Genomic DNA, 14,306 nt, shown 5'->3' with positions numbered 1-14,306 from the left:
ACAAACAAACAGACCTGATTGGAAAATTTATTAAGTAAATAACAATGCGATTGGCTTACAAATATCTACTAATTAGCATTATTACACATTGGTAATGTACGGATTTCGACAGATGTTGCCGATTAATAGTTTATTTGTTTATTTTCCGCACTTCTCAGAAAATGTTTGTCGCGTACAGTGCATTGTTTCTGCACCTGTTATCTATACTCGAGAAAAATCGGCGTTGTCTCTTAACGTTCCACATAGTAAACTATTTAAGCTGTAGACTGTGCGTAATACGTTCGGATCTATTTTTCAACTCAATAAATTGATACGCAGTCTACAACAATACCGGTCAGAACCTGTCAACGAGACAAAGCATAATCATAATGGTTGGTGTGAAAACAAAGCAGAGGTGTAACAGTACATCTTATCGGCTTAGATAAACAATTAACACGGATTTGTCCCTGAAAGATCAATAGATTAACCACTTTTACCTCCTAGTGGTCGCTCAATTCAAGATTCGGACATCAAAATACATAAAAATAAGCGGTCGCTGGTTGCGTAAGACAAAAGTCGCTTAATACAATATCATTATATAGCGCAAACGCTCCGTGGGATTTCAAAATGGTTGCATAAGACAAAGGTCGCTTAATACAAGTGGTCGCATCCACAAGATTGACTGTATTTCTGTTCCATCGTTCTACAGCACATTTAAATAACCTTCCTATATCAATTTTACCCCGACCTTCAAACAGGTACTTTTTGGGCAAGTTTGCTTTCTTGTTACAGGTGTTGAATTTAAATATTGTGCATGTATCCTGTGTCAATTGAAGTTTGTCAACAACAATTTATACGAGATGGTTCATTAACATTGTATTCACATAGGAGCAATTAACTTTGCACCTTAACACAATACAAAATAATTAGGAAATGTAGAATAAGTTATATAATTCATAAGTTTGTTTTGTTTAAAAATGTTATGATAGTTGTTTGCTTTGTTATTTTACATAAGCAAAACATGACTTTTAAACTAACATTCACATACAAGCTTAAATGTTTTCACTTCCTAAGTAATACCTTAATTTGTTTCCCCAGCGAGAAATTTAATACCAACTAAATTATTTGCTTATATTTGTTTAATGAGATGGTCATTTAAAAAGCAACACAATTGAATAAAATTATAAGAAGCAAGTACATATATAATCAATTGTTATTCTAAAATTAAAACATGAGTAATGCCATGGGCATGGTAGTCTACGGTTCAAATCCCATTTATCCATTAATGCAATAATCGACTTCATGTCCACATTTTAAGGCAAATTTGTGGTTCAGTTGACTGGCCCATGATACGGAAATGTGCTCACAAGACCGGGGACTTGATTTCCTGTACCATGGTTGTAGTTTGCATGCCTCTCTGACTTGATTTGCATAATTAATAAACTACTCATGTATGAGGACTCTATATAATGACCAAATAGTTAGGAGCATATTTATATTTTAGTGTCTACAAAAGATATGCAATAATTCAAATGTTAAAGTTTGAGTTATTAATTTATTAATTTCAAAAACAGCATTCAAATATCCTAAACTGTTATAAATAGACAACTATCATGCTAAGGATTTGCAAATATCATTCAGTTAGTATGAACAATTTGTGCTTTTGTTGGGGGTTTCCATCACAACAATTTATTTTAATTACAAAAATATTCTGGATGTGTATCTGATACAGTTAATGATCAGGATGTTGGAATACTCATCTTATAGGAATGGATTGGAGCTAGATTTGGATGAATCTATTCTAAATTTTGAACAAGACTTATTTGATAATGGAGAATGCACCCCTTCAGGCTATTCATTTGTTGCTAACGGTTACCATAGCCAAGACCACTATGAAATTCAAGGTCATAACTATCAAGTGTCAGCTAGTTCAGACAGCTGTATGTCTGAGCAGGAATCAAGGCTGTTCCGAAGTTGCAGGTTTGGTGTGTCCAACTTTCCAGGGTAATTGTTTAACTCTTATAGTGCTGGAACCGAATTATGAAGGCCTTTGCAAACAGTTTGGATCCAGATGAGACGCCACAGAATGTGGCGTCTCATCAGGATCCAAACTGTTTGCTATTCTGATAGTATTCTTTGAAAAAAATCAAAGAAAATGCTAATTTAAGAAATTCAGCAGACGATATTTAAGCAGACGACAAATTTCCCAGCATGCAAAGGGTTAAGAGAATATTTTTTTGTTGATAATGAGATGTGCTCTGTGAAATGGGCTCATCATGTGTGCATAAAGTATCGTCCGAGATTAGCTTTTGCAGTTCCTCCTAGACTAAACTTGCTTTAAATGAAAAATTCCATTGAGGGTCGAAGTGTCGTCCCTGTGAGGACTGAACAGACTTAACTTGCACAATACTGCATGCAGCTGGGTTTGCCAATAGAGCGGCTTAAAATGTTTTGTGTCCAATTAAGTATTTGTAAAGTATATATTGGTATTAATTAGCCTTAAATACAAATAGATAACATATATGCATTTATGAAAATTTATTTTCAATAAAGAGACAATTTAGGAACAAAATAATTTGTCTACAAGTAAGGTATATACCAGTAATATTTAGAACAAATTATGATAATTATTTGATGGTATGAAAGGCATAAATATTCCTTTATACATGTATTTAATACAAACAATAAGGGATCATTAAAATGTGTATTAAGGGGCATACTGTATGTATCAATGACTAGAGAAGTATAAAGAAATACCTCATTGTGCAGGGCACAATGTAATTTTCAAGTTCAATTGTAATCCTATATTTACTCTTTTGCAAATTTGATTGTGCAATCTTGAAGTTCTATCACCTCTGATTTAAGCTGTCTCTATGGCGTTATCTTTATTTTCAAGATCTTAATGCTAATTTGGTGTGCTATAATTGATGGGTTTAACAAATATATTATGCAAAAGCTGTACTTATGACTTTTTTTTCTTACAGACAATATCAAGATCAAAGATTAACAAGGTAAGTGAAACTTGCACGTAACATTCTTGACTTGTTAACTTTGATGTTATTCAGACACTGTGCATTATTAATGTATTACAATTCAGATAGTTAAGGAAAGGTATATTTGTATGTTGCAATATGTTATGGCAATATTTGCACAAATATTGTATTTGCTTACAATCTTACTTAACTGATGGTTTATTTATGCTTTAGGGCACATGAAATATAACACTTAAATGAATTACCAAAATGCATAATTATCATAATAAAAAATGTACGTACTGACTTGTTCCAACTCAGAATGTGGCACTGTTTAACCCTTTGCATGCTGGGTAATTTGTCTTCTGCTAAAATGTCGTCGGCTGAATTTCTAAAATTAGCATTTTCTTCGATTTTTTTTCAAAGAATACTATCAGAATAGCAAACAGTTTGGATCCAGATGAGACGCCACGTTCTGTGGCGTCTCATCTGGATCCAAACTGTTTGCAAAGGCCTTCACAACTCGGTTCCCGCACTGTAAGGGTTAAATAAATTGTGGGTCAGACTTTTGGTATCATATTGATTGATTTATGCCTGTGTTAAGACAGAGTATATATAAAAAGAAATCACAATGTCCTAAATCTGCTTCAAAATATTCCATTACAAACGGTACCTAGTGAAAATAAATGTAACAGATTTGTCTAGTGCTATTGCAGATTTTTGCTTTTAATTAAATATGTACACTTGCATTTAACAGGTAAAATTACCAAAGTCAATCTAAGCTCTTTTCATTAATTATTTAATTTAGTTTATGGTAATATGAAAAAGCTATTTTTTCAGGAAAACACCCAAACCTTTTTATTATATCTATGCATTCACAATAATTACTAACCTGGAATAAAATTTTATTTGACTCTCCCTTCCAGGGAAGCAATGAGGAAGTACTTGAAAGACAGAGGTGATCAGATTCTTGTGATACTGCATGCCAAAGTTGCACAAAAGTCATACGGCAATGAAAAAAGGTTTGTGAACATTTTTGAAGGAAAACAGAGTCCTGCTCATTCTGTTATATCAATTCAATTTCAACGTTAACCCTTTGCATGCTGGGAAATTTGTCGTCTGCTAAAATGTTGTCTGCTAAATTTCTAAAATTAGCATTTGCCTTGATTTTATTCAAAGAATACTATCAGAATAGCAAACAGTTTGGATCCGGATGAGACGCCACGTTCTGTGGCGTCTCATCTGGATCCAAACTGTTTGCAAAGGCCTTCAAAATCCGGTTCCAGCGCTCAAAGGGTTAACTTGTATTCACTGTGATTTGCAGTCTTGTATATGTGACTTTTGTAATACATGTACTATAGGAGGAAATGGAAACAGAGTTAGTTGATATTTGAGTCCCGTTCGGAGAAAACTGGGCATGTGCGTAAAGTGTTGTCCCAGATTAGCCTGTGCAGTCCGCACAGGCTAATCAGGGACGACACTTTACTCTTTTATGAACACTGTATTATGTGAATTGGGAATAAGACATCAATTTGGGAATAAATTGTGTTTTATCAAAAGTGCATAATATGCAGTTTTATATGTTGTATTTATCTAGTTTTACAAATTATAATTAAAACATATACTTGCATATATATCAGCATCATTTAAATTGATTTTACTACAAAACTGGATTTTTTATTTATTTTAAAAAAAATCCTCATGAAATGAAACAGTGTCTATGCCGGGGCATGGACACGGTTTAAAAATGCACTTCAAATGATAAAAATTTAATCACTGTTAATGAAAAAGTCATGGAAAATTTCTTATTAAGCTTAAATTATAGATAATATATTACAAAAATATATGTAGATCATGAAATGAATAGTTTTGTTTGAGAAAATCACCAAAATGATGTCCATTCCCAGTTTGATGTCTTATTCCCAATTCACATAATACAGTGTTGATGGTATTTTTCGTTTAAAGGAAGTCTCTTCTACACGAAAATCCAGTTAAGGCGGAAAGCGTCGTCCCTGATTAGCCTGTGCTAACTTTAACGTCAACACTTTACGCTCATGCATTAAGCCCAGTTTCCCTGAAGGCGACTCATATGTATGTTAAACATGCTATGCATGAATTCAATACTGAAGTCATTTGTTGAAAATGGTAACAATTTCTTTTTTGTGCCTATTTTACTGGGTAAAACAATTTTTGGTGTACAAAGTCCGCTAGAATTTAAAAACATGGAGTCAAGGACTTCTTCCTTAGAAACAATTTTTGGCTCAGTTTATCTTTTGTCATAACTGAATGAGACCTGGGCTTTACCCCAACCACTTTAAAAAACGGCAACAACAAAACATTTTTACCAAATGGTCAGTTGCTAACTTATGGACATAAAACAATAATTGAAGTTTATTGACATTAATTTCACTGTCAAGAATGATTTGAATTAGGCAGTTATATTAACAAATACAAGTTTTATGATACAACATAGTCCATAAGTTAATCCATTAGTTCAGCATAAGCAATTTGAATTTACGTTTTATATTCAACAGTTCTATAGTGAGTAATCTATCTAATATTTGCACAATTATAATATTATATTGCCTGTTTCATTCTTTAGCAATTGACTTTTAAAACATGCACATACCATATCACATTTCTTTCAAAAAGTGTTACAAATAACTAACACCTTAAAAATGGGCTACTTAATTTTTAGCTCACCTGTCACGAAGTGACATGGTGAGCTTATGAGACCGTGTGATGTCCGTCGTCCGTATGTGCGTGTGTGCTTGCGTGCGTGTGTCCGTCAACAATTTGTTTGTGTAGACAGTAGAGGTCACAGTTTTTATCCAATCTTGATGAAATTTAGTCAGAATGTTTATCTTGATAAAATCTGGGTTTGGATTGAATTTGGGTCATCTGGGGTCAAAAACTAGGTCACATAATAGGTCAAATAATAGAAAAACCTTGTGTCGACAATAGAGGTTGCAGTTTTCATCCAATCTTTATGAAATTTGGTCAGAATGTTTATCTTGATAAAATCTGGGTTGGGATTGTATTTGGGTCATCTGGGGTCAAAAACTAGGTCACTAGGTAAAAAACTAGGTCAAATAATAGGAAACCTTGTGTAGACAGTAGAGGTAAGAGTTTTCATCCAATCTTTATGAAATTTGGTCAGAATGTTTATCTTGATAAAATCTGGGTTGGGATTGTATTTGGGTCATCTGGGGTCAAAAACTAGGTCACTAGGTCAAAAACTAGGTCAAAAAGTAGAAAAACGTTGTGTAGACAGTAGAGGTCACAGTTTTCATCCAATCTTTATGAACTTTGCTCAGAATGTTTATCTTGATAAAATCTGGGTTGGGATAGTATTTGGGTCATCTGGGGGTTAAAAACTAGGTCACTAGGTCAAAAACTAGGTCAAATAAATTATAATATAAAAACCTTGTGTAGACAATAGAGGTCGCAGTTTTCATCCAATCTTGATGAAATTTGGTCAGAATGTTTATCTTGATGAAATCTGGGTTGGGATATTATTTGGGTCATCTGAGGTCAAAATTAAATCACAAGGTCGGATAATAGAAAAACCGTCAACAATTTGTTTGTGTAGACAGTAGAGGTCACAGTTTTCATCCAATCATTATGAAATTTGGTCAGAATGTTTATCTTGATAAAATCTGGGTTGGGTTTGAATTTGGGTTATCTGAGATCAAACATTAGGTCAGTAGGTAAAAAACTAGGTCACTAGGTCAAATGATAGAAAAACCTTGTATAGACAATAGAGGTCACAGTTTTCATCCAATCTTCATGAAATCTGGGTTGGGATTGTATTTGGGTCATCTGGGGTCAGAATCTAGGTCACAAAGTCAAATAATAGAAAAACCTTGTGTAGACAATAGAAGTCACAATGGCCATCATGGCCCTCTTGTTAAGTAGATATTTTTTTGTCTGGCAAAAACATGCTTGTGGAAGTGGAACTGATTGCGTCCTAGATTTAACCTAGAATTTTATTGCGTCTTTCTTTCGAGCATGTGAACTAATGTAAATAAAACACATGAACAAGGACTCTTTATATTTGCTGAAATATAATTATTAGGTTGAAGTAACATTTATGGTTATATTCCATAACCTGACTTAAATGTCTTTTTTGCAATAATTAGCTTTCCAAGGTTCTTTTGTCTACCCCCGCCCCCCCCTCCCCCTGCCTCTAACTGCTTGGCAATGGTTTATGTTAATTTCCTTGTTTCCTTCTATTTCCCCTGTTTTGGCAATGGTTTTTATTAATTTCTAATTTCATCTAGCTCGATGCATAGAAAGCCTTAGGCTTATTTGAAAGGCTCTCAAGTCTGTTTTCAGAGATTAGAACCAGTTCTTTTTTGGGGGGAAATCTAAAGAATGCTCCTGCAGTGGGGATCAAACTGATGGCAGAAACCATATCCACTACTCCTCTTCAACCTATATGCAAAGGTTGTTGTTAATGCCCAGGTTCTTCTGTTCACCCCCTGTATCAACCTGGTTGGCAATGGTTGTTGTTAATGCCAAGGTTATTCTGTCCCCTGCATTTACCTTTTTGTCAATATTTGTTGTTGATTCTCAGGTTTTCTGGCCCCCCCCCCCCTGCATCTACCTTTTTGTCAATATTTGTTGTTGATTCCCAGGTTTTTCTGTCCACCCCCCTGCATCTACCTGTTTGGTAATGGCTGGAAGCGCAAGAAAGAGGAGATGGAACGAGGCGGGGCATCAGAGCAGGAGTCCACGGTGTGTGCGTTCATGGGCATTGGGAACTCCGACCAGGAGATGGTACAGCTGAACATGGAGGGGCGGGTAGGTGGCTGTGTGGTGCTTATAGAGACTTAACTCTTTCAGTGCTGGAACGGAATTTTGAAGGCCTTTGCAAACAGTTTGGATCCAGATGAGATGCAACAGAATGTGGCATCTCATCAGGATTCAAACTGTTTGCTATTCTAATAGTATTCTTTGAAAAAAAAATCAAAGAAAATGGCTTATTTCAAGAAATTTAGCAGACAATATTTTAGCAGACGACAAATTTCCCAGCATGCAAAGGGTTAAGCTTACTGTTATGCTGATATGAGCTGTACTTGCAAACATGGGCTTTATGCCATACGTCATAGCCATATGTCATATCTCAATAGACGGCTAGGTATGCGTGCATTATGGTCAGGGTGTACTCTGTCTGCTATGGAGTCATGCAAGGGTTATTTGATGTCATAAAGGGATAGGGTAGCTTTAAGCCAGACAGCACACATGCACAGGCTAGTCTCAAGCACACATGCACAGGCTAGTCTCAAGCACACATGCACAGGCTAGTCTCAAGCTACTGGCTACATATGGCAAAATGCCAATTTTCTCATGACACCACTCGTATCAGAGTATTGTAGCGTGAAAAAGGAACAATAACCACGTTTAGTTGTTTTGTAGATTTAAGGCTTCACATACCTGTAGTGAAACATTCTAGCTGACACTCAAGAACATGCATAACACACCCTATTGGTTAATGTTTATATAGATTTGTCAACACTTGGCCTGTTTTAAACTGGAACAAATTGTTAAAGACAATTAAATTGAGTTTGTAGATTGGTGTTAGGTTTGTAATACTTTTACTAATATTGATCTTAATCTTTGAGTCTTAAAAATGTTCTTAGGTTTCCTTTTGTTTTGAAAACAAATTTCAGTTTGAAAAAACTCAACACAACATAATGTTGATGATGCTTCCTTTCTTTCAGAATTACTGTGCAGCTAAAACATTGTTTATATCAGACTCTGACAAGCGAAAGCACTTTATGCTAAGTGTGAAAATGTTTTACGGAAATGGACAAGACATTGGTGTGTTCAATAGCAAAAGGATTAAAGTGATATCTAAACCATCCAAAAAGAAGCAGTCTTTGAAAAATGCGGACTGTGAGTATACTATACATTATTATACCTCAGGTGATTTGCTCATGTAAAAGAAGACATCTCTGCTTAATATTGCCGATAACTAGGCATAATAACGTAAACTAACCTTTTTTGAATAATACAGAATAACATCTTAAATGCATTTACGATTTAATTTCATACTTATTTTTAAACTAAATTCATGACTTTATGAAAGATAGTATTGTTGTTTACTCATGCATCTCGTTCATTCATGAAATCTGACTTTTGTTTTACATTTATTGGGATATATTTTAAAATAAAGATTGTCACTTGTCATTGAAGTGTTGTCAAAACAAGTATAATAAGCAGATTCGCTGTCATAACCGAATGTACAGTATAACTGTAAATTCTCATTAAAAAAAAAGACTCCAAAATCTTGTAAAAATGTATTCATGCGCGATTATCACACAAACAGCATTTTCTTTCAAACAATCTCATACAATGCACAAACAATTCATAATTACAGATTTTGTTTGACATGAAAAAACATTCCTTGATCATTAATGCCTAAAGTTTGTATTAAGTTGCAATTCAATGTCTGTTTTGCCATAATAGACAATCACTTATCATTTAGTCGCCTTCTTATTACATCACTCGCCAGCATAGTGTTGTTTTTAACACCTTAAAAACTTTAAAGAGCAGATAAATTGAGATCTATCGATTTCTGTTAAAAGTTTCATTGTTCTTTTTAACAAAATTTGATGGCAAATAATTTGAAATTGACATTACCAATAAATACATTTCATATCGAATATGTTGTATATTTATTGTTATTTATTGTATTTTTGTTGAGTTATTATTATAGCAGTTATTGTACTGTATGCTGATTAAAGAGTGCATCCAGATAAAACTTGATTTTGTGTTGGGCGTTATGAAAACACCTTGTGCTCCTCTACTGATCTACTGTGTAGACTGCGGTGTTTTGACAAAAGGGATTCAGATGTGTAAATGCAACTCTGCTTTTTTTTCCCCATAATTAACAGTATTAAAATGTTTTGAATGTCATTATTTTTTTAATCAATACATTTGTATAAATATAAAAAAGCAATGCAAATTGTGAGATAACATAATTAACCCTTTCAGTGCGGGAACCGAATTTTGAAGGCCTTTGCAAACAGTTTAGATCCAGATGAGACGCCACAGAACATGGCATCTCATCTGGATCCAAACTGTTTGCTATTCTGATAGTATTCTTTGAAAAAAAATCGAAGAAAATGCTTATTTTAGAAATTCAGCAGACGACATTTTTGCAGATGACAAATTACCCAGCATGCAAAGGGTTAATGTCAGTAATCACTTTGATTGGGCATCTTGATCTGATATCAAGCATACAAGAGAATTCAATATTTTGTGAATGCATACTTGGGAATATTACATGATAGTTTATGTGCGTTGTATACACCGATAAATCTTATATGCGCACACAATTAGAAAAATATGTACAATTATGAGTAGCTTTTTACATTCTGGTGCTACCTATAACCAGAAAAATACGCTTATTATTGTGTCTGCTTTTTCAGTGTGTATAGCCTCAGGGACAAAAGTGGCTCTGTTCAACCGATTGCGTTCACAGACTGTGAGTACTCGGTACCTCCACGTGGAAGATGGTAACTTCCATGCCAGCTCCATACAATGGGGAGCGTTTACAATACATCTGTGTGAGTGTAGCTATTGTGTATTTTATATCTTTCTGATTGAAAGGTCTGTGATTGTAAGAAGGGTATATTTTTATTAAATCTGTAGTTTCCCATGAGTTCAATTCCTGTTCCTCAAATTTTTTGTTGACTTGAAGTTTGTTTTCAGTACAAGTATTTAATTTGCTTTATATTTATATATTTATTGTTTTAACCAAAATTTAAGGCGGCATTTTTCCTTATATGGCTATAGTAAAACCTTGTTAACTCTCTAGAGGTCACATTTATTTTCCGATCATCATAAAACTTGTTCAGAAGATTTGTCCCAATGATATCTTGGATGAGTTTGAAAATGGTTTTGGTTGCTTTAAAAACATGGCCACCAGGGGCGGGGCATTTTTCCATATATGGCTTTGTGACTTTAGTAAAACCTTGTTAACACTAATGGCCACATTTATTGTCCAATCCTCATGAAATTTGGTCAGAAGATTGGTCTCAATAATATCTTGGATGAGTTCGAAAATAATTATGTTTGCTTGAAAAACATGGCTTCCAAGGGGCGGGGCATTTTTCCTTATATGGCTATAGTAAAACCTTGTTAACACTTTAGAGGTCACATTTTCTTTCTGATCTTCATGAAATTTGGTCAAAGATTTGTCCCAATAATATCTTGTTATCTCAGGTGAGCGACTTTGGGCCTTTCAGGCCCTCTTGTTTCATAGTTTTGATATTGTGCACAAGTCCCTCTAGCACATTGAGTGCTTTTCATTCATGAAAGGTGTTCAGGTGAAAGAATGCAAAATGTACTTTGACAATTATTTAATACTGCAGATGAATTATTGAATTGAAATTAATTAAATAATTAAAATAATAATATATATGATGTTTGAAAATAACAAGTTTTGATCTCTGAATGCATTTGAATTTGAGATCTTCAACAAGACTGTCAGTACATGTTTGAGAGTACATTCCTGACGGCCTTTTAGCTCATAGTTACACTGGCTTGCATTTTTTTTGCTTGTCCATGTGCCCTCAAGCCACTGGTAATAGACTGTGTATAATATTAATGTATTGCAAATCACAAAACATTACTTTAAGTGAATGGAAATTGCTGATTTGATGTATTTGAAGAAGCTGTTAACATGCCTATATTGATGATTCACATTTGGTTTGATAGGTGTATTTTTCCAAACTGAAATCAACTGCAATTAAGATGATTTGTGATTCTGTTTCTAGTCTGTTGCAATTATAAAGCCCTGTAGATGGACTGCACAGGCTTTACCTTTCTGTTTACCACTCACAACACTCTTTAGTTACGGTATCATGTGAAACATTAAGTCATAAACACATATAACACAGTTTGAAGATAGGAACGAATCCTAGGAATAACTATATTACTAGTACAGTCCACTCTCGTTATCTCGACATCGGATATCTCGATATTCTCGATATGTCGAAGTAAGCTCAATGTCCCATTTTTTTCCCTTCTTTGTCTATATAAATAAACATTGCTTATCTCGATTTCCGTTATGTCGAATAATTCGATATGTCGATATAAAATTGTGTCCCCAGTCCCGATTTTACATGTATTTACTGTGGTTTATCTCGAAGTGCGAATAACTGCCTCAGAGTCGGCAAAAGGTGAGAAAAATTGTATATGTATAATTATTATACTTAAGAGGTAGGCTTACATGCCTACATGGCCAATAGGAGTATGCTCAAAAAGGTAGACAACTTTGGATACCAACACTTTTATTAATTGTTTCATTACCACCCATAATTTTTGCAGTTTTAATTTAAATACATTTTTTTATGCACAGCGCCCTCATTTTCCTATGAAATGATTTACATGTGTTTATTATCAATGAGGCTTGCAGGCATAATGAATACCAATAGTCATTCGTTAACTTGACGTTCCTGCATTACAGTGGGATGAGTTGTCTAATGATATTACATGGTCTTTATAGGGTTCCTGATTCAAAACCTTTTTAAGTACTGATGTTTTTGTGAGAGCAAGGTTTGTCATTATGGAACTTAAAACCTGGCGACAGTCTTACTAAACATCGGATATAAAATTTAAATAGCAACTCAATTTTTTGAAGTTTTTTTTTATGTTAAATCCCAAACTCTATGATTAGTTCATTTCACCATATATATATTTGTTTCCTTGATGTCTTTCACATGTATTTTTATTTTTCATATTGACAATTCTATAAATTGTGAATTAAAGATCTTTTGCAAGATACGGCCTTGACCTCCTACCTGTTGTTTTAGTGGATGACAATGAGTCGGAGAGTGAAGAGTTCACAGTAAAGGACGGCTACATCCATTACGGCTCCACTGTGAAACTCGTCTGTTCGGTCACTGGAATGGCTCTTCCTAGACTGGTACGCCATTTCAGTCTTTTATTTTATGGTTCATACTACAGTTTTTTTTTTAACATTTTGGGATTTGGGGAGGGTTCCTTAGAAATATCATGTTCTTTTGACTAAATTTGGGAAATAAATGTTGTTTTTATGCTTACAAATACTTTGAAATTGATAATAAAAGTGATTTGAATATGCTTTGGCAGATTTCATTGAAACTTTGTATGAGTGTATATATGGATAAGAAGATGATGCACGCCAAATGGAATTGTACACCATCTGTTAATAACGGATTAATGGCCCTTTGCATCTTTTAATAATGCTTTTTAATATAAGTTTAGTGCTTTATCTCCATTAACACATGAGCCAGAGCCATGAAACTTGCCATAGTTGTTCTCAATCATCTGGGTGTGCTTCACATTTAACACCCATAATCCTAGGGGCTAAGGTCAAGGTCTAACATTGAGGTCAAAGGTCACAACTTTTTTGTCCAGAAGCATATTGGCGGGGGATATCAATTCAACGAAATTGCTTGTGTTATTTAAGAATTTTAGTATATATTTTTAATCATGTGTAAAATATTTCACATTTCAAAACGAATCATTACATTTTGTAGTAATGCTAGTTTGTATTAGAAGAAGTAGTGAAATATTGTATTACACATGTACATTTGATTTACTTGCAAGGTTTTATGTTTACAATTTCAAACATCAAGATGACATAGAGAGGTCCAAAGGCATCATTGTCCTATATACACATGTCTTGTTTACTGATTCTGTTTGCATAAATATTAACAAAAGGCAATGTTTTTTCTGACATTTTTTATTTTAAGCTCGATTATTATATATGAAATATATATAGTGGAGCTATCCTACTCACCCCGGCGTCGGCGTTAGCGTTGGCGTGCAAATGTTAAGGTTTGCGTACTACCCCAAATATTTTAAATGTCCCTTGACATATTGCTTTCATATTTTGCATACTTCTTTACGAACATGACCCCAACCTATAAACAAGAGCAGACAACTCTATCAAGCATTTTGATATAATTATGGTCCCTTTTCCACTTATAATATGCAGCAAATGTTAAGTTGCGTACTACCCCAAATATTTTCAATGTCCCTTGACATATTGCTTTCATATTTTGCATACTTCTTTACCAACATGACCCCAACCTATAAACAAGAGCAGACAACTCTATCAAGCATTTTGTTATAATTATGGCCCCTTTTCCACTTAGAATTTGCAGCAAATGTTAAAGTTTGCGCACTACCCCAAGTATTTTCAATGTCCCTTGACATATTGCTTTCATATTTTGCATACTTGTTTACCAACATGACCCCAACCTATAAACAAGAGCAGACACCTGTATCAAGCATTTTTACAGAATTATTGCCCCTTTCATACTAAGAATATGCATATTATTGATAATTCTATGT

The 14,306-nt window shown here is 34.2% G+C and overlaps 1 protein-coding gene across 4 annotated transcripts in view; it reads left to right on the top strand.

Annotated features, from left to right (window-relative positions):
* Nucleotides 1-14,306, top strand: part of LOC127833770 (recombining binding protein suppressor of hairless-like) — a 67,440-nt gene that overhangs the window by 43,668 nt on the left and 9,466 nt on the right. For all 4 annotated transcript variants that reach the window (XM_052359198.1, XM_052359220.1, XM_052359209.1 and 1 more), the window contains 6 exons: nucleotides 2,964-2,990; nucleotides 3,878-3,973; nucleotides 7,592-7,757; nucleotides 8,678-8,852; nucleotides 10,391-10,528; nucleotides 12,779-12,891. In XM_052359198.1, the coding sequence (XP_052215158.1) occupies nucleotides 2,964-2,990; nucleotides 3,878-3,973; nucleotides 7,592-7,757; nucleotides 8,678-8,852; nucleotides 10,391-10,528; nucleotides 12,779-12,891 (715 nt within the window). The remainder of the gene's footprint in view (nucleotides 1-2,963; nucleotides 2,991-3,877; nucleotides 3,974-7,591; nucleotides 7,758-8,677; nucleotides 8,853-10,390; nucleotides 10,529-12,778; nucleotides 12,892-14,306) is intronic.

This window comes from Dreissena polymorpha, chromosome 1 (assembly GCF_020536995.1).
Source record: "Dreissena polymorpha isolate Duluth1 chromosome 1, UMN_Dpol_1.0, whole genome shotgun sequence".
Lineage (NCBI taxonomy): Eukaryota > Metazoa > Mollusca > Bivalvia > Myida > Dreissenidae > Dreissena > Dreissena polymorpha.
This window is presented reverse-complemented; position numbering and strand designations above follow the sequence as displayed.